Source organism: Nesoenas mayeri (assembly GCF_963082525.1).
Source record: "Nesoenas mayeri genome assembly, chromosome: 9".
In the NCBI taxonomy this organism is placed as follows: domain Eukaryota; kingdom Metazoa; phylum Chordata; class Aves; order Columbiformes; family Columbidae; genus Nesoenas; species Nesoenas mayeri.
The window spans coordinates 4,452,767-4,472,034 of NC_137557.1; the positions used below are offsets into that span (position 1 = coordinate 4,452,767).

At 41.6% G+C, this 19,268-nt stretch overlaps 1 protein-coding gene across 3 annotated transcripts in view; it reads right to left on the reverse strand.

The window, feature by feature from the left end:
* MECOM (MDS1 and EVI1 complex locus) overlaps positions 1-19,268 on the reverse strand; it is a gene marked incomplete at both ends in the record, with an annotated part of 334,168 nt that overhangs the window by 9,306 nt on the left and 305,594 nt on the right. The window contains 4 exons of one of the 3 annotated variants that reach the window (XM_080349318.1): positions 49-215; positions 9,666-9,753; positions 11,721-12,105; positions 18,634-18,787. In XM_080349318.1, coding sequence (XP_080205444.1) covers positions 49-215; positions 9,666-9,753; positions 11,721-12,105; positions 18,634-18,787 — 794 coding nt within the window. Of the gene's footprint in view, positions 1-48; positions 216-9,665; positions 9,754-11,720; positions 13,084-18,633; positions 18,791-19,268 lie in introns of all 3 variants that reach the window. The other 2 variants (XM_080349317.1, XM_080349316.1) reach the window with 2 other exon arrangements.

Below are 19,268 nucleotides of genomic sequence, written 5' to 3' on the forward strand. Positions count from 1 at the left end.
TGGGGCACTGGGGAGCCCAGGTGGGCGGCGTAGGGTGTTTTGGGGTACCTGCAGGTGTATCGCTCCTTGCCCTTCCGCAGCAGCGTCTCGGGCAGAGCGCTGGGTGGTGCGCGGAAGTTGAACATGGACGGCACCGACTGGATCAGCTCGTTGGCCTCCGGCTTCAGGGCGCTAAAGCTCTCCAGTTTTTCGGCCATATTTTCTATAGCTGACATCTGCAACAGAAGATGGCACAGAACCCGTCATGGTGAATACTGCTTCGGCTTCCCGCCCTCACTGGAAACCCGAAACACAAACATACGCTGCCACGGGAAGGTTGAAATAAATACATTTTTAAAACACACAAACGTAGAATTGCAGTCACAAAAAATGACAGGGCACATTAGGCAAGGTGGTGGCCATGAGGTTGTCCCACTTGGAATAACACCCATCACTGGTACACTGGGGTGCTGTGTGTCTGCAAGGCCAGCACACAGCAGAACTTCTTTCTTGCTTGCTATCATGGAAAGATGCTTCCATACAAAATCTAAATCAGCCAATGTTTATTTTGTTTTATTTTTAAGCCTCAACTTCTATAAAATTCCAGTTTAGGCAGTGTGGGTGTGTGCCTATGAATCTGTGCATCCCACCTACTGAAACCATTGGCCATTTTTGACCAGATCAACAGGAAAAAAATAGGGATCCCAACAATTGCTATAGGGTTTTGGGGAGGTTGTTTATTTGTTTTTACTTATTTTCTAAAGGACTAACAGAGGACAAATATTGCAGAAGATGCCTCATGAGCACTCTAGTCCAACCAAGGGCTGCAACAAGCCAGATCCAGACAACCCCCATCAATGTCCCAGCCACATCCAAGCATTCAGTTCAGTCTTCTTCCACATTACAGTCAAAGACCATGAGATAAATCCATAAGAAATGGTGCTCTGATGGGTTTGGTGGTCTATATTCACATTACCTGTTAGATGCCCACCCTGTTTTTCTACAACCTCTTAATATTCCTGCTGTGCCTTTAGTTGCTTGTAAGCCCTATGCACCTTGAGATACCTCTGCTCTTGGTTGGCTGTCTTAAAGGGTTTTAATTTTGGGGGAATGGGTATTAAATAATTTTTGGAGAATGTTTTCCTTCAAGTTGAAAGAAAGCCATGATCTCACCTACAAAACATAACAACACAAGCCCCGTGCAATACCTTGCCTGGAATGAAGGAGGAAATTATATGAAAGAAAAGATGCTGAACACTCCTCAGCTGAGCACACCTTGCCAGCCCATTCTTCAAAATCCATAAGAGACTGCTCCAACTGTTGGGATTTTAAAAATGTTATTTCTATGGGAAAAATAGCACTCTTTTTAATTTTTAAATTTTATTTTAATGAGCAGAATTGCACATTTGCCGCCTGGAATGACTATTTACATGCTGGTTAGCTCAGGCTTGGGGCTGGTTTGGGCTTTTTTTTCCCTTTAGCCTGTAGCCTGCCCTCTCATTTCATGCTCAGATTCCTAATGCTGAGTACAAATTGCAACGTACAGGGTACCACTGCCAATTTGCCAAATGTCTTTCATCAAACGCGGTGCAAAAAGAAAAAAATCTCAGAGGGAAGTCAAGATACATTTACTTGTCAGGCAACAAATGTGAAAGCATTGCAAGGCAGTAGGGGCTGTAAGCTCTGGGGTTTGATTCATAATCACTCAGCTGCTAAAACATTCTCCACAGATGCAAGTGGACAGCACATTTGTCAATATGAAGGATTTTGACATGTACTGATCACAGGCGTGAGATATGTAATGATGATGCTGCTGGGAGAGGAGGTAATTCTATCTCAGCACCGAGATGTCATTATCAACCCATACAACTCAACATTACCATATATTTCTTTTTATATGATTTTATCTTTAGTCAGAATTGGTTCTTAAAGCTTTTAGAATAGCCTTTCCACTGCCTTTAATTCCTTCTAATTGTTCCCTGCAATAATTAATTCATCTATTTTGCAGTTGTGGAAAAGAAATTGTTTAAATGAAAAATGACCTTTGGCCTTCGGGCTGATTAGCAGTGACAAGACAGTGCATGGGTTATGATAGCACATATTTATGGTGAAGAATAATAAGGGCATTGAGAAGTATAATAAATGTTTTATTTATGTATATTTAATATTCAAGTCAGTTTCATTATCTAGTGGTTTTAAATCATTTTTGGATCACCATTTCTCATGCACATGATGCCCTACAGTAATATATTAAAGCAACTATTTTCCCCTTTACATTTAAAATGGCTTAGTCATGCTTATTGTTTTTAGTTCTTATTTCCAGGATTTTGCAGAGGAGAGATTGAAACTGATTCTTCTCTAATGTCCAGCAATGCAGATCAGTACTGCCTCCAGGATTACCTCAGTCCCAAAATAGGTATGAAATCAGCATCTAATCTTAAATCCCTCATGCAGAGGAAACACAAACACTTCCAATTCTTTTAAAGTATTACTTGCTTTACAAAAATACCTTTCTCACCATCGGCATGACTAACGTGCTTGTTGTTTGGTGGTGGTTTGTTTTTTAAAGACTGATCCATATAGTTACCTGGTATGATTTATATTTTTCAAGAAATGCAGCAGCAACAACGGGAAGTGCTCGGCCTGCAGCCTTTGCTGATATGAGGTTGTGTCGCTCTGCTGCTCTCAGGATAATTATGGCAGTTACCGTCTGCTGGAGGGAGGGCTTCCAAGAACCAAAATTGGGGCATTTTCACAAGAACACCTGGAGAAAGGTGGTGCTCAGGGCCTTCAGATGCAATTCCCAATTGTGAGATGGGCACTAGAGTGCACGACTTTGTTACAGCTCATAAAATCCTCCCAGTCCAGACCCACAACAAGCTCTCTATTAATTTATCTGCAGGTAGATAGCCCCTGCTCATCAGTCTACTTGCAAAATATTAACTGAGTAATATGAAATCTGGGGTTTGTCCCACTCAGGCACCAAACTCAAGCAGGAATTATAAATGTGTGACACATGCTTTTGGGGTGATAGTGCCCTGGTTTCTAGCAGTGGCCCCAGGGGACATGCAGGAGGGTGGGCAAGGGACAGACCTTCTTCCGAATGTCTTCTGTCACACACCAGCAATGAGAGCTGCAAGAGCCTTAATTCGAGGTTGCATCTCGATTATGGTGTTGAACAACCATTGGTGGCTGCTGCCCCCATTCATTTGACTAAACCCTTTTCAAAGCCATTTATATTTTTTGTCAAGGAGAGTTTGCCAATTTAATTAGGTGCATATAAAAAGATACTGGCTTTTGTTCCTTCTAAGCCTTTTGCCTGATAATTCAGCTGGGTGTCCCTCTTTTTTTTTTGTTTTTATTGTAAAAACTAATGAATAACCATTTCTCATTCAGGTTCTGCTCACCATTCATGGTCTCATAGAGCTGGGGCACAGCTCTCTTGGGCATTTATTTTCCAAGCTGAAAAAAATCAAAATCTACTTAGTCTCTTTTTGTATGGAAGCTGTTCCCTACCTCTGATCATCATTGTTGCACTTTTCTGTGTCTTTTCTAATTCTACTATGTCCTTTTGAGAGGGACTTCAGCTGTATTCAAGAGCTGAAGGCAGCATAACATAATGATGTTTTCAGTTCCTTTCTGCTAAGTGCTTGGAAGATATTTTCATAAAACTATCAACTTCAAGATCTTTTTTCCTGAATGACATGAGTTTAGAGTCACACTTTCCCCTCAGTATTACTGGGTACTTACTGACATTGAGTTTTATTGCTATTTTAATCCCCTGTGACTCAACTTTCTGTGACTCTTCCGCAAAATCTTCATAGTCAGGCTTTGGATTTATCTATTTTCAATAAGCAGCCTTTGCGCTTTGCCTGGCCACCCTTCTTCCAATGTCATTTACAGACATATGCCAGTTCAGATCCCAGTGACAGCCCTACGTGGACTCACTGGTAATATTCAATGATTGTAAAAAAACAATAACTTATTCTCATCCTTTTTTTTCCAGTTTTTTTTCTGGGCTAACTACCTGACTTTTCCTCTTACACTATGAAACTCCCTCAGCTGATAAACAAATGAAGTAGCTCTTACTCCTTCAAAACACCATTACAGCTGGTTGCAAAACAAGAGTTGCCTCCAAAAGAGCTGCATTGACCATGTAGATGGTACTGGTCAACAACCCACCAAACTCCTGAAGCAAGCTGTTCACGATAGCATCTGTCCTGGGAGGTTAGGTGGGTGCTCATGGCCACCTTGTCTCTCTGGCAATGGTCCTTGGGGACCACCAAGGAGGCACGTGTGTGGCTCGAGCTGCTGGGCAGCACTTTTGGGAAGGGTCTGCACCCCAACCAAGTGACCAGGGACCGTGGTGATTCCTGAACAGGGCACGAGAAGGAAGGCACAGCTTGACCCCAAGGATGAGATTAGTGTAATTGCCATGTCCACAGAGAAAGCTCTCCGAGGAGGCAGGAGAATGAGAAGACCCTGTTGCACACTTTACATACAGCTTTATGGACAAGTCATGTCTGCTCCTAATCTGAGATCAGTGAATGACAGTATTTTATATAGAACAGTAACTTTTGATTTACATATATGAGTTGTTGACTCTATCTGTGTCCAGATGTCTGGAAAAGGAAGCAGCTTTCCCCCACCTCCCTCCCACTCCCTGAGAGGCTATTAACCTCCGACTGACGCAAATTAATATGCAGTCGCAATTCCCCAGCTCCGACTCAAAAATGCAGACATTACCATAATCGGCTAAAACAAGTATTTATAAACGTTTCAACGGGCAAGATATCATCAGCAGGGGCCTTGAATATTTGTCTTAAAATTTATTAACCAACAGAAGCAAAAGTAGCATAAATAAAACAAGGTTTGTTGTTGCTGCTTTTTAAGAATAACCTGATGATATGAAATAATCTAGAAGACAATGTCATGAATTACATGACCTCATGTCTTACAAACACAACTCCTTCATTGCTATTATCGCAAAAACAACTGACTTTATGGTCATAACTCATGGGAAAAAAAAAAATTGTTCAAACGTTTGCTTTCTATTTTTACTAGTGTTATTTAGAGAAATCCTGAAAACCCAACTACTAGAGCTCAGGATTTCTTCCTCCCCAGTTCAAGTTCTAATGCTTTCACTAAAAACTACGACTTGTGAATTTGTTGTCCTCAAACTGTGTGTATTTGGACATTCAGCCATGGAACCTGGCTGAGCTATATTCATGTCCAAGAGACCTATCACACATAGCTGAGCTATATGAAGCAGCAGTGAATAATTCCTGCTGATCTGCAGTACAGTTCCAGAATAACTCTATTTGTATTAATGCAGTTGGTGGGGATTTATCTGATCTAACAGAATGGATCATGTCCTTAAATAAGCCCAGTAAAAGAAAAGCTTTGTTAATACTTTCACCAAATTTCTTTTCATGTATTTGTAAAATTAATTTAATTATTTTCAATTATTCCCCATAAAGCTATTGCAAATAAAGTCTAACTAGAACTACAGAACCTCTTCATAGCAGCCTTCTCTTGATAGGACCAGAAAGAGATGAAAGAGTCTACAGACTAAATAGATAGTGATCCATTCAAGAGAGGGTGTTGCCATTGATTTGTACTATAGGGTTCCTGCCAAACAATGAGAATCAATCTGAAATAATATTGAAATATATGGCACACGCAACTGTGAATTGAGATAGAAAGACTCGCGTGACCTATTCAAATCTCTCAAGATGAAGATTCATCCATGAATCAGCATCCTGCTCCAGGCACTTTCTGTTCTAAATACCTATTTCTACTGCAGCTGCTCAAGCACTAGCGTGGCCAGGAGACATATGCTCACAAAAAAAGCAGGATGATGGAAACTTGAGGACCAAGCCAACGTCAAGGAAAACAGAGAAGAAACAGACTGCACTGGGTTTTGCAACTTCCCAAATATGCCCAAGCAGAGCCTCATTTCTGAAAGCCGAGGGTTCAGGGTGCCTGGGCCAAATCACAACACAGTGCTACCTCTACTGCAAAAATAGTGTTTGGCAACCACTTCTTGTGCTCCCCAAGCCTGGCATCTAACCCTACCTCCTACCTGCTGAGCTCAGTCAGCATCTACAAATCCTTTGGTGCCTGCTTAGCTCCTTTCCTTGTGCATCATTTGCAGCTGCACAAACCACCATTTTACAGGCAGAAAATGGGATTAAAAGCCAAAGGTCTGTTGCTGCTACTGGAGGAGAGCAGGGCTAAGCCCCTGGCTGCAGGGGCAGCACCTTTGAGGGCTCCTGCACCAGCTCCATACAGAGACCCACGCGGCAAAGAGCTCGTGCAAATCTCCCATCTCATTTTGCAAAATTCTGGCTTCATCTTACGAAATGAGTCCACGTCGCACTGCGAGTGCTGAGCGGGAGTGAGCCAGGGCCCGAGCCGCAGCCGCTGGCTCCAGCTCTCCACTCTGAAGCCCGAAGGTTGTGAAAAATCTGGGACAAGTATTTATGGGTTCAGTGCTACAGCTGAGGAGCCAGCAATGCAAGAGCAAAACACCGTGTTATGCGAGTTGCATCTGCAAAAGCAGTTGCTATGGCTCTTTTTTTTTTTTCATGAATGATTTAGATGTATTAAGAATAACATTTTATAAAAATAGAAGAGCCAGCTCAAATATATCCCACAGTACTAAAAGCACAATTCCTGTTCACATAAGGGGGGTGATATAAGTATACACACAGGGCAAATTTGACCCAAACGTGGCAATTAAATGGATGTTTTATTTATGCTTTAAGTACAGTAATGAGCAATTAAGCTCAAAACTTCAAAGCTGTTAAAGAGACTATTTCCAACCCAAGTCAAAGCAAGATAGAAACATGGAGTGCTCTGAGGCTCTCTATTTTAATGTCTTGAATGCAGATTAAATATTTACACCTATTGGAATCTAACAAGATTTCAGCCTGAAAATTTCATTGCAATCTCTGAAGGAAACAGTTTGGAACAATTTCAGTTAAATATAAACAAAGACTGCATTTTGAAACCCTCGCTCAGGTAAAGCTCCCATTGCCTTCACCAAATAAAACCAGCAAGATTAGATAGGTTAAAGTAAAGCCAACTTGAAACAAGAGGCTATTTATTCACTACAGCTACAAACTCTGTAGGAAAGTGTGGCATGCTCCATAATTGAGTGGTAAGTCATCTTTCATATTATATTTTTCTTACGCAATTTATTTCACAATGATTAAATCAAAAATATAAGCAATGAACTTACTCAAATTCTTTGATCAGGCAATTGGAACTGGTAGCAAAATTGAAACAAAAACAACACATTATTCCTGCATTGGAACCCTCATTGCAATCAATCTACTAATTAAGATTTTATGTAAAGATACTAATTAAAATGTTATTCTGAGTGATTTGTTGCATTGGAGTATTCTCTCCCTAAATGCGCTATCCTTGTAATGGCAAATCATTGTGAAATACAATTAAATGATCTAATTTTCATATCTTTCGGGCCACTGCCTCTAGGAGGAATTTTGCCCAGGCAGCGATAGGGTAAGGACTGCAGGGTTTATGTCTTTAATATCTATTTCAGAAGCCTGTTTTAAAGATCCACCTGTTAGCTGTTGTATTATCCAGTTAAAAAAATAAACCCTTGCTTCACCAGATGGCACATTACAGAAATAAACTCACTTACAGAAACACAAACTTGTAGGACACAAACAATAATTCTGTTCATATTTCACACAGATAAATCCTGCCAGCAGAAAATGAAAACTTGCAGTGCACTCCACACCTGTACTTTTACAGGGGTGAACAGGACTATAAAAGAAAAACAGCTTTTCTGCAAACTGGTCCCCAGTCCTCTATAAATACCGAACCAAATTCTGCCTTTGCAAACAGGAGACTCCTTTCTATTAAAGTCAGCAAGAAAGCAGATTTTGGCATTGACTTTTTTGACAGGGCATGTGATGGTGGTTTAGTTTTCTTTTACAATGTATTAAGAATGCATGTTACACTCATGACCTTTGTCTCCATCCATCTCACACCAAGTTAAAGATATTAATGCCAGCGGCCAGGTAAGCGATAAAAGCCAGTCTTTACCATGGTTTGGGGCTTGTTTTGTTTGTTTGTTTGCTTCTTTGTTTGTTTCTATTGCACAATGAGAAATGTAGAGAAATGGGCAAAAAGGTTTAACAGGTGTATTTTTGTGCTCCCATGCACGTGTTCAGCAACACGGGGGCACAACCAGCTTCCCCTCCTGCCAGAAGGTGCTGGCTCTGTCCCACCTCAGCTGGTGACCACCAGACTGGATGACCACACCAGGACCTTCCTCAGGCACCAACAACAGATTTAACCAACTCTCTGTGAAAAAACACGAAGGGTGAAATCCCAACATCCTGCCCGCTAATGGCAAAACACCCGATGTCTCCATTTCACCTGCATGCCTACACCATTGCTTGCCTAATTCCCATTAACCCTCCTCCAGTTCCCCATGTACCTCAGAGTCATACAACACTATGCAGAAGAGTATCCAACTCCTTCCCCGTTCACCACAGCCAAACTCCTAATAATGCATTTTACCCAAACAGCCTCTTTTCCCACCCACCAACCACACTACCTCCTGCTTTTATCAGACAAAACCTTCAGAGCACCCCTTGAATCCAACTTCACTAAACAACACCGATTTACACCCAGTGAAAAGCTAACTAGCGCTAAGTAAAATAATATTGTTTCTTCCATTGATACAATACCTAATATGCCTTCATTTAAATAATTCACAATTAATTTACAACCCCTTAGCTGCTCTAACAGCATCACCCACTTCATGGAGAGAAACCACCCCGTATGGGGTGTCATTATTAGGATGAAACAACCTGTAGTCAGTAAGTCTTTCAAATTTGTAAATACCACAGAGTTTTTTATTTCAGGCATAAAACTGAACCCAAATTTAAGCAAGATCTCCTTAGCAAGGAGGAGGACAAAATGAGCATGTGGTCCTGTTGAAGAAAAGTAACATATAGTTTGCATACAGGTACTTTTTTCTATACTACATATACTTTGTGGTTGTTACACCATTTTAGGGACATTGTCCTGCATTTTTGTCATTCAGCAAATTGGCAGCAGGATTATGGCCTATGAACAAGCCACCGGCCCTCTTGTATAGCATGCCTTCAGGTATGGAGGAGCGGGGATCCTACAAAGTTACTGCACATGCTAAAGCCCACAACAACTACATAAAAGACATGGAGCATTTGCTTACGAGACTTCGAAGCATTGGGTGGAAGGTTTTATCTCTTTTCTGGGAGTCCTTAAATATTGAACAACTGGGATGCTCAGCTTCCTGGCTCAACTTTGAATCTCCATCATCTACTTGTAGTCAATATTGACTACAATGGCTCGAAGCACAGGAGAGTGTTGAAGAAGACATGGCTGCAAATGTTGGTAGGTACACTACAGTTTTGGAGGAACACAGTTCTAAAACATACATGTAGTTTGAATCTGGCTTCCTCTATAATCAAAACATGTTGTTTCATCTGCAAAACATCAAGAAGCTCAGAACAATGCTTATGCTTTTCCACCACAATGGTACAGCAAAAACTGTGTGTTTTAGGAAATCCAAAAATGACTAAGACTGCATTCATTTCTCTGCACCTGCTTTGAAGCATCGACAGGCTTGTTTACAACACCAGAATTCCCAAAATACTTACTTGTGGATGAAACAAGAATCCCGGGGAAGGTCTCAAGTATTTCTCTTTTAAAGCTTCCAGTGGGTCACTTAACTTTCTTTTTTCTACTCTGTAAATGTTAAAATTAGATTTGCTTGTGATGAATCAGTCTCAGATATTAACAATTACACAGCTAGTCATGTTTAAAATAGTCAATTATACAACAAGTAATTTGTTTCTCAGAGATAACGGTAAAAGACAAGGAAGTACAGTCAACTCTCCATTCCCGCATGGAACTCATTACTGCAGGTGGGGGCTGCGAATCACCATTAAAGGGAGATTATACCATTTACATAGGAAATAATCCCATTTCAAAAGACCAGTAATAATTATAATAGGAACCAATGACTAACTACAGAGCACTTTTGTGAAGAAATAAGGCAATCGAGTGTGCTCTCTGCTCTCAGGAGAGGAACTGAAGGCAACAGGAGCGTTGAGCAATGGGTCCCTTCTGATCTGCTCATGAAAGACGTCACAGCCACCACCCTGGAAACCTCTCCTAGTGTGGACTCAACTGGCTGGTCACAAGCAGGGCGAGAAAGGTCGGCTTGCAGGAACGCACCAAATCTGATGTGCCAGCAACAAAAACTGCCATCAACTCATGTGGGCATTTAGACAGCAAAACGCAGCATAGATAATTCAGCAGCAGTGTGGAAATTTGAGGGTTTTGCTTTTCTGATGCCTATGTTTTCAGGTACAGATTCTGTTGACTGTATGTAGATGTAACTCATGGCAAAGTAAGGCTTGGTAACAACTGGCCTCATGCTACACTGCCAGAATTTGTACAGATTTCATCAGTTTGTAATGCAGGACCATAAAACATGGATCATTATTTCCACCACTTCAGGCATTTAAAATTAATATGACGCAAAGAAAATCTATGGCCTAATACAGATATCAATCTGGCAGTAAATAGCATCATATCCTGTTTCTTCATAACACATACCTGTTGTCTTATACAAGAGCATTGTCCAAAAACTTTGCCCATAGCATTTCTTTTTCAGATAAAGTAAAAAATTAACATGATTTACATGGCAATAACTTTTTTTTTTTAACAATAGCCTGTAAAATCAGTCACTTGTATTACAGACAAATATTTTTATGGCTAATATTTCTCTAAACTAATTTAGATGCCTGACTTTGGTTGGTTACAGATACATGAGCAAAAAGGCAAAGGGTAAGGAGGGGCCAACATGCACAGGACACAGGTGAAATCCAGATCCCAGTGACATCCATCTCAGCACTACTGTGAAACACCACAGGTTCAGGATTTTACCAGCAATTTTTAAAACCTCAGCTCACTGACAATGTCTCCTTGTGCACCCCCTGAAGCCAACAACAAGGCTCCCATTGATTTCATTAGGTGGCTCAGATTAACTAGCCTGTTGGTTGAGCTTTGTAAACACAAAGACACTGTGCCTTCAATTATATTAACAAAATGCCCATTGCTTAAATCAGTGCAAAAAAAAAAAAAAGGCAGAAATCACTCTCAATTTCCATGCTTTTTATATAACTTAGGACAAATTTGCTTCTTTGTTCTACTTATAAGATACTCTTACTTAATTCAGGAGGCACTAAAAAGGTGGTGTACAACTGGCAACTGAGTGAGATGCTCTGATTTCCAGGGAAGGCAGAGAGCAGTGGGAAGCATTTTGGAAGACATCTGGGGTAAACCAGTGATGTCAAATACACCATAAATATAGAAATATTCATTGCTGATGCCAGTTCATTTCTGGGTAACAGAAAATATTCAACACCTGAATGTCAATCTGTGCAGGTTAAACTAATGACTCGCTGCAACAAGGACAGTCATGAAGACCTGCTAATTGCAGCATCACTGGACTCAGAGTTTGCCCCAGCAGGTCGGATTTGAGGCAGTGTGCACAGCTCAACATGCTACCTGGGCCATGCCATCCCCGGGTGGTGGGATGTCACCTCCAGGGATGGTGGGACACAGACAGGGTTGTTCTGCATCTGCAGGCGGGTGGCCCTGGCAGACACAGCTGCCTGGACCAAGGGATGCACATAGTCCGTTACCTGTAAATGGGATCCATAAAGAACGGGGTGGGCCTGGCGTGCTGCAAGGAAGACTCTGAAACTTTCCTTTGCTCGAGGTCGCCTCCTTTCTTTTCTCCAAAGACGTGGTTTTTCCGAGGCTCAGTTTGTTTTGTGCCGCTGGCTCGACTTCTGCTGCCCATGCTGAGATCTAGAGGCTGGTCCTGGCTTGCTGAAGAGGGGGCTGCTGGCTTTGAGGGTATGGGAGTGAGTGGCTTCTCCTCCTTACGCTTTATAGTGAGGTCAAAGGGAGACTCAGAGCTTCCCTTTGGGATCTTCTTTATTTCACTGGGTGATTGGGGCTCCACTTTCAAGGGTAACGGTCTCAAGTCTCTATCAGGAAATGGATACATTGATTGAGAGAATGCTGGAAAAAACGGGAGGGGAAACATGGAAGGGTAAGGTAAGGCTCCGACTTTTTTGTCTTGCAGCCCCACAAGTCCTGTTGAACCAAAGTACTTTTCAGCAATAGAAGCAATAGCCTTTATAGAATCATTCACCGCTCCTGACACCGCAGTCTGCTCCTCTAAGGATGGTGAGAAAATGGAATGATTGCTGTGGTCTTTCTTATTATTTATTGAAGCCAGGCTCTGCAGAGAGCTTACTTTGTCTTTGAACATTTTACCATTTTCTTTACATTTCTCTTTCTCACTTTCAATGTCACTTTCCAGATCAGAGCCCGAGGTGGTTTCCAGGTCACTGCCACTGGGGGTACTGACATCGTCAAGGTCAAGGTCACTACTCTCTGACTGGTCACTGAGTTTCTCATGCGGCCTCTCTTCAGAGGACCTCTCTGGTTGAAGCTCCACTGGCTTATTCTCCCCTACTGATGGTTGCTTATTTAGTGCCTTCAAAATATCCTGGGTGGCTGGCAGTATCTGAGGATTTGTCATGAGGGGACTTTGGCTTTTGTTTGTCTGATCTGCGCTCGGTAGTCCTTTAACAGGAGAACCAGTAGGTAGCAAAGGTGGCCTGTGGTACAAGCCTGAAGGAAACAGGCCAGGGAAGCTAAAAGAAAATCCAGGAGCTGTTGGAAAGGTAAGACCAGCAGGATGCCTATTGGCTCCAAAATAGTCAGCAAGGCCCGGATTTGCATGATTCATATTAACCATGGACGTTTTATCCATAGCGGGGGTTCCAGGAAGTGAAATGCCTTGGCCAAAAAATCCTCCTGCTGCAAAATGGTTCTTGCCCTCACAAAATCTCCTGTGTTTATTTAAGGAAGACGTAGTGCTGAACATTTGTCCACAGTCTTTGCACTTGATTTGGGTTCTGCAATCAGCATGCATGCGCTTATGACGACAAAGGTTTGAAAACTGAGTATAGGATTTATGGCAGACCTCACCTGTATGTAAACAACAACAACAACACATCTCAGGCTTTATGGTAATTGCCCCCACCCTCAAAATTTTGCAAATAACACCACTTTTTTACCCACCAAATGTCTATTAGAAAGCTGTAAGGAGAGCTCTAAGTGCACAAATATACAAAAAACTGTTGTAATCTTCAAAAGCAAGGCACCCAAGCAGACAAATGTCTAAAGTCAGCACCAAAACCCACTCCAACAAACCAGAAAATGTCTGAAATCACTAAAAGACAAAGTGTACTTGTTTGCTCTTTGCATTGCACAAACGCTGCGTATTTGATACCATTAATCCATATTGCATTAGTACCCAAAGCCCTACCAAGAGCCGCGGCTCGGTGCTGTAACACCGTACAAACCCATGGTGCTCCTGAGCGAGCGAGCACTTGTATCTTCAAATGACGTCCATCTATGTCACTATTCACACATGGAAAGTCATTATAACAAATATTTGCAGGACCAGAGGGGTGCCTCACAGAGCAGCCTCACAAAGCTTTCAGTCTGCAAGACCACAAGGATAGGAAAGGGGTGAAGGAGGAAACAACCAGGTATTTCCAATTGTGTACTCTTATTAACACCATTTTTTTTCCACTTACAATTAAGAAGGTAATTTCATGAAATTCCAGGCAGATCTTCTAGAGTAACCTCAGGCTGGTACTCTCATATGTTCAAAGTGTTTCTATTCATGTAGTGCATACGTATAGTCCCTGCAGGTGTCCGGGATGCTGTTAACTTTAAATTCCACATCTTAATAACTTTACTAGGCATAATGTTGCTTATTTGTCTCTTGCACATGAAAAAGTACACTATACTTCAACAACAATTTCCTTCAAGAATGCAGCTGTATTTATTTGCGTGTCTGATGCTCAAAACAGTTTGATGGATTTCCTTTCAAACTCCTCTGGGATGAGAAAAGCTTCAGCCTCACAAAAGAAGCAATTGGAGAAAACCTGAAACCTCAGAGGGGAGGAGATCTAGGAGTTCAAGGACCTGCTATCTGACTTGGCACATCGGAGCACGGCTTCCAGCAACCATTTCCAGGCGCAGGAGGCTGGAAGTGGTCCCGGTGGTGCACAGGGAGACACTATGAAGAGTGAATCACATCATTGAAACAATGGGATTTTACAGGTCCCTGTTTTTCTGGCTGCTACAAACCTTAGGGAGCAAATTGGGGCAGCAACCAAGTTATAAGTCTGCAAGCTAAAATGCACTTTGGGAAAGGATGAATCTCCCCAGAGGCTTTTTATGTCCCTTTCTGGCACTCTTTGCATGAGCAGGGGTGTTGGGCAAGTCCCAAGGCTGCGCTATGTCTTGTGCTTTTCGTTATGCTAAATTTTGTCTGTGGCGCTGCACTACCTTGTTTTGAACAGTATCAGCTCCAGACTTGTTTAAAAACAAGGCTGGAACATTATCAGTAAGCAGTGTTATCCCTCTGTAATAAATATATATTTTTTTCCCAGCCAGGAAAAAGCATGTAGACCCTTTATTTTTATTTAATTTGTGTTATATCATAAGCTCTCATCTTTCACACATCAAAGCCACACAACAATACACATTGTGTATTCCGAGGCCTTTTTAACAATCATTTTCATGATTTGAGACAGACTGACATAATTTACAATGGCTCTATTTTGAGCCTGCAAAGGAAACTCAATTGAATGTATCCCATCCTGCACTCTCGGTTCCCATGAACTGCAATCACGTCCTCTAACTTCCACTCGCACCGGGGCCGCACTAACCTTCCTGCTCCTCTAAATCTCTGCCCTTGAGAAACCTGACCACTTGTTGTCATCTCTTAACTGTTTACCTCTTCAGAGGGCTGCTTCATATCTCGGCAACAATGCTCCTATTGTTCCAGGGCCTGATCCTGCCTGATGCTCCTTTTTCCCTGTTCACAGCCTGTTGACATCCCTGGGACAATTGGTGGGGTAAAGAGTGCAGAATTGGGCCCAAACAGAGGAAATTTGCAATGCGGTAATTCAGGAAGAATGTTTGTTGCTGTGTATCTGTTACCGCTCCCACTGGAAATCTTCATTCACGGGGAAAGACAAGAAAGAAAACGCAGCAAATAAAAAATCAAATGAAAAATGAAGAAGAAACAGGATGGGAGAGAAAGCAAAAAGAGAGACAAGAAGGAAGAGAAAAATAAAGAGGAGGAGAGTAGAGGGAGGATGAGGAGAAAAGGAGATAAATTATTTTAGTCCCTTGAAAATGCTTGATTTTCTCTGGATAAGTAGTTTCTGTATCCTTTTTTTTTGAATTTTCTTTTATTTGCCTATTTAACATAGAACTATATTTAATATAGCACTATTTGTCATTTATTTGCTGCAGTATGAAGCTCTGATTTTTCTGTTTTCACCTATTTTTTAGCCTAGTTGGAGGCATAAGATTTCTGCTCCCACAAATGAAAGTCACCTCCACACTTCCCAGTACAGAATCAGGCCCCTTACCTTCACCGTTGAGGTCTCACACCAAGAGCTCCCCATACTCCCATCAGGTTAATCACAGAAAACAAAATTAAACTGACTAAAATGGTAACTCGAGTGACGTATCCATAGATTTGCACAAGCTTCATCTTGGATATTATGGGCCAATTCCATGTGTAAAGCAGGATAACTCTTATCAACACTGATAAGATATATATATGTTATATATATTATGCCTAGCATATAGCAGCAGAGCATCACACCATATATATGTTTCCAGAACAAAAGTCTCAAATGCATACATTTACAAGGTGAGGCTACTCTATAATCAGAAACAAATCATGTTTTGTGAAGTTCTGATCTTCTGCCAGGTTGTGTTGAGGGCTTACTCCTTATTCACATGACTATTAAATATAAAGCTTCACTCAGGTAGGCTTGATGTGGTGAGCAGGTGAAAAGGGGTGTTTTGGCACAGGTTTGGTCTTCCTAAATTTTGGAAAGTTCTCCCTTAAAGAACATTGATATGTTATTAAATTATTATTCTCCGTTAATATATTCCAAAGTCAACAGAACCAAGAAATATCCTACCCCAGAGAAAAGCAAAAATACTTACGATTAAGAGATATCCTTACAAACTGATACGGGAGATGCAAATTAATCATTTGACTAAATACATTTTATCTCGGTTTTAAAACTAAATTAAACGAATAATGGCAATACCATTAAAATCTATAAATATTTATTATTATAATCTCTCTCAAACAATTAACAGTTGTAATGAGGATTTTACCTTTTTGTCCATAAGAGATATTTAAAACTATTTTATGATATGCTGCTTGCCCAAGGTGGCTCTTGCGTTTACCGGGCAGTCTATTCAATCCACAAGCTTCTCAATTTTGGGCCCAGGTCCGAAGTCCTTACTCCTGGAGTAGTGTCCTTACAACTGGAGTAGTGTTGCTCTCTGGGACTGTCACCCGAAGCACATACCCAGCGCCCCACTGACTTGGGAGGAGATTCTGTATCTAAATCAATTGCACTATCTTGACCTCCGTGGATATTCTCAGGAGCCAGGACTCCTCAGATAAGTTCATGTTATAAGATCTGCCTCTTTTTCATCATGACTTTTATTTCCAAGTAAAGCTTTGCTTGAACTTTAGTAGAAGTGGGACGGTTATCAGCTTTAATTGCTTCCACGTATCAAAGCAACAGAAGCTGGGTTTGATTTCACCTATTAGACCTTACTACACTCTTTAAATCTCAGAGACATGCTTTTAAGCAACTAACTTGTAAGGAAAGCTTCCCTGCTTGCAGCTTTTATTGCTCTACAGACCCCAGGTTTAACACAAACTCCCAATCCGGCTCCCAAATTACAAAAATTCATCTCTTGCCTATGCACACTCTGTACCATGATTGTCTCTGGACCCCAAATTAGCCAACGGTTAAGCTGCATATTTTCTACTTATTAAAAAAATTACTGTAAGTACTATTTTGAATATGTTCAGTCTATTATGGCATGTGGTTTCTATTTGGAGAGGCTGGAGATTTTGCGACGGCAGTGAGTAATTACCTTAGTGTTGGTGAGTTTTCACTCAAGCTTGGGCGGTGTACTGTAATAAGAGACAGTTGCCATAAACAGACTGGTACAAGTAAATCATGGTGTGTGGCCTTCTGGTGGAAAACAGATATCTCCTTTAGGTGACCCAACCTCCCTCCCAGTGCTCAGCAAAGCCTACCAAACATGTGGTCTCCAAACCCTTTTGTTCTGCAATTACATGGCTGTTAGTTGTAGGTTGCTCAATAGGTTTTCATCGCTCCCACTATACATGTGAAGAATACCAGTTGCTGTTTTGATTTATCAGAACAAACAGTAACAAAGAGCATTTGATAGATTATTTCATTTATGAAAAGTACGACTTATAGACTTTTACGTAGGGCATTGCAATGAGACTATCTGAAGGCTCCCAACCTAGCCAGAAGTTATTATGTTCTAATAATTATAATCTTTCAACTGTAATTACTTAACCTGTAATAAGGTGTGAAAATTATTGTTATTGTTTATTATTGGATCTAGTTATACATTTTCTCATTGAAGAAGCCCAAACAAAAAGTATTATCTAACCAACGGCAGGTATACAGATTTCACACAAATGAGTCTTTCAAACCAATATTCCTCCTCTTGAGGAGTTATCTTAGCATACAGCCACCACTTTGGGTGTGGTATTGAAATTTTGGTAAATTATTGTTGAGAGCAGCAAAAGATTAAGAAAATTAGCAGACAAGTAGGGGAGGTGGTAACAAGGTGCTTTTCAAGCCATAGCAGGTGCCTGAAAAGACCATGGTGGAGATTAGTGCTACCAAGAACAATATTCCTAAGTATTTTCTGCCCCTGCTTCCCTGGTGAAGGGGAGAGAAAGAACCCTCCAGTACCATGCACCCAGCATCCCCATCTCCCAGCAGGATCTGGCTCAGCAGTAAACACAACCCGTGGGACTCTTAGAATCCGATTTATAGCCCAGCACAGAGTCAGGCTCACATACGAGGCAAGTTTTATGGCTGGAGCAGCTGTTGTTGAACTCAATACTTAAACCTGGGACATGCAAAGGAGCCTCAAGGAGGGTGGCAAGCTCCTCCAACTGAAATACACTGCCTTAAGGTTTATTTTCCAGCTCTAGCAAAAGTCATGACATCTGCTGTAGAAACTCTGTGGCCCAAAATTAATTCCTCAAGCAATGCAGCCTTTGTTGGCTCTGCCAAACTCTCAATATGTCCCAGCCACGGTGGCAGCCGCTGTCACCCTCCCCTGCCCGCCCTAGCACTGTCACCTCCCCCCTGTGCCAGCACAACCCCTGTCCCGTGCAGCAGGGCTGGATCCAGCACAGAGAAAACAGGTACACTTATACAACACACAATGTGTCTGAAAAGGAAAATGACCTGAAAATAATGCTTTGCATTGCACACATTATCCAGAACTCATTTAATAACTCACAGCCCCCTGAAATCAGTGGGAAATTCAAAGGGAGCACAGCGCAACCTCCTGCTTCCAGATTACGCTGCTTTAACACAGAAGAAATAACACTTAACCAAAGACGTTGAGTTGAAGACTTACATATAAAAGGTTTGACACTGCTGTGGATGTGTTTATGCTGTTTGAGGCCTGAAGAAGTGGCAAAGGTTTTGCCACACTCTGGACAAGCGTGAGCACGAGCCCCAACATGCTGGGAACGAATGTGCCTCTGAAGGTTGCTGGGGTCCGTGAAAACCTGCTAGGAAATGAGTACTGATTAACCAAGAAACTTGACTGCGGAAGAAGTCAGTTATTATAAGAGTCTTTTAAAATTCAAACCTGGGAGCTATTTGGGAGTATTTAAGATTAAAAACCTCACTAATGGGCGTCAATGGGAGCTGTGCCTGCAGGATGGGGCCTCAGTTTCCCACAATCAGCCAAGTATTTGCCGGATCTGTTAACCCCTTGGCAGTCATAGCAGCAGATGCATTTGACCCTGCCTTTAGAAATTGTGCTTTTGAGGTCAGGGACTTCATAGAAAACGAGTCAAAATGTGGCTGCTTGAAACCTCTAAGCATTACTGCAATAGAAATACTTTATGGTGACAACTGAGCTTGTGACAGTGAGAAATCCTGTACACAACACAACCCTAGCACCCAAGGCTTGGTTGCATCTTACGAGTGTCAGCTCAATATAAAATTCCCACTACTGCAGCAAATCTACTTAAAAACAAGAAA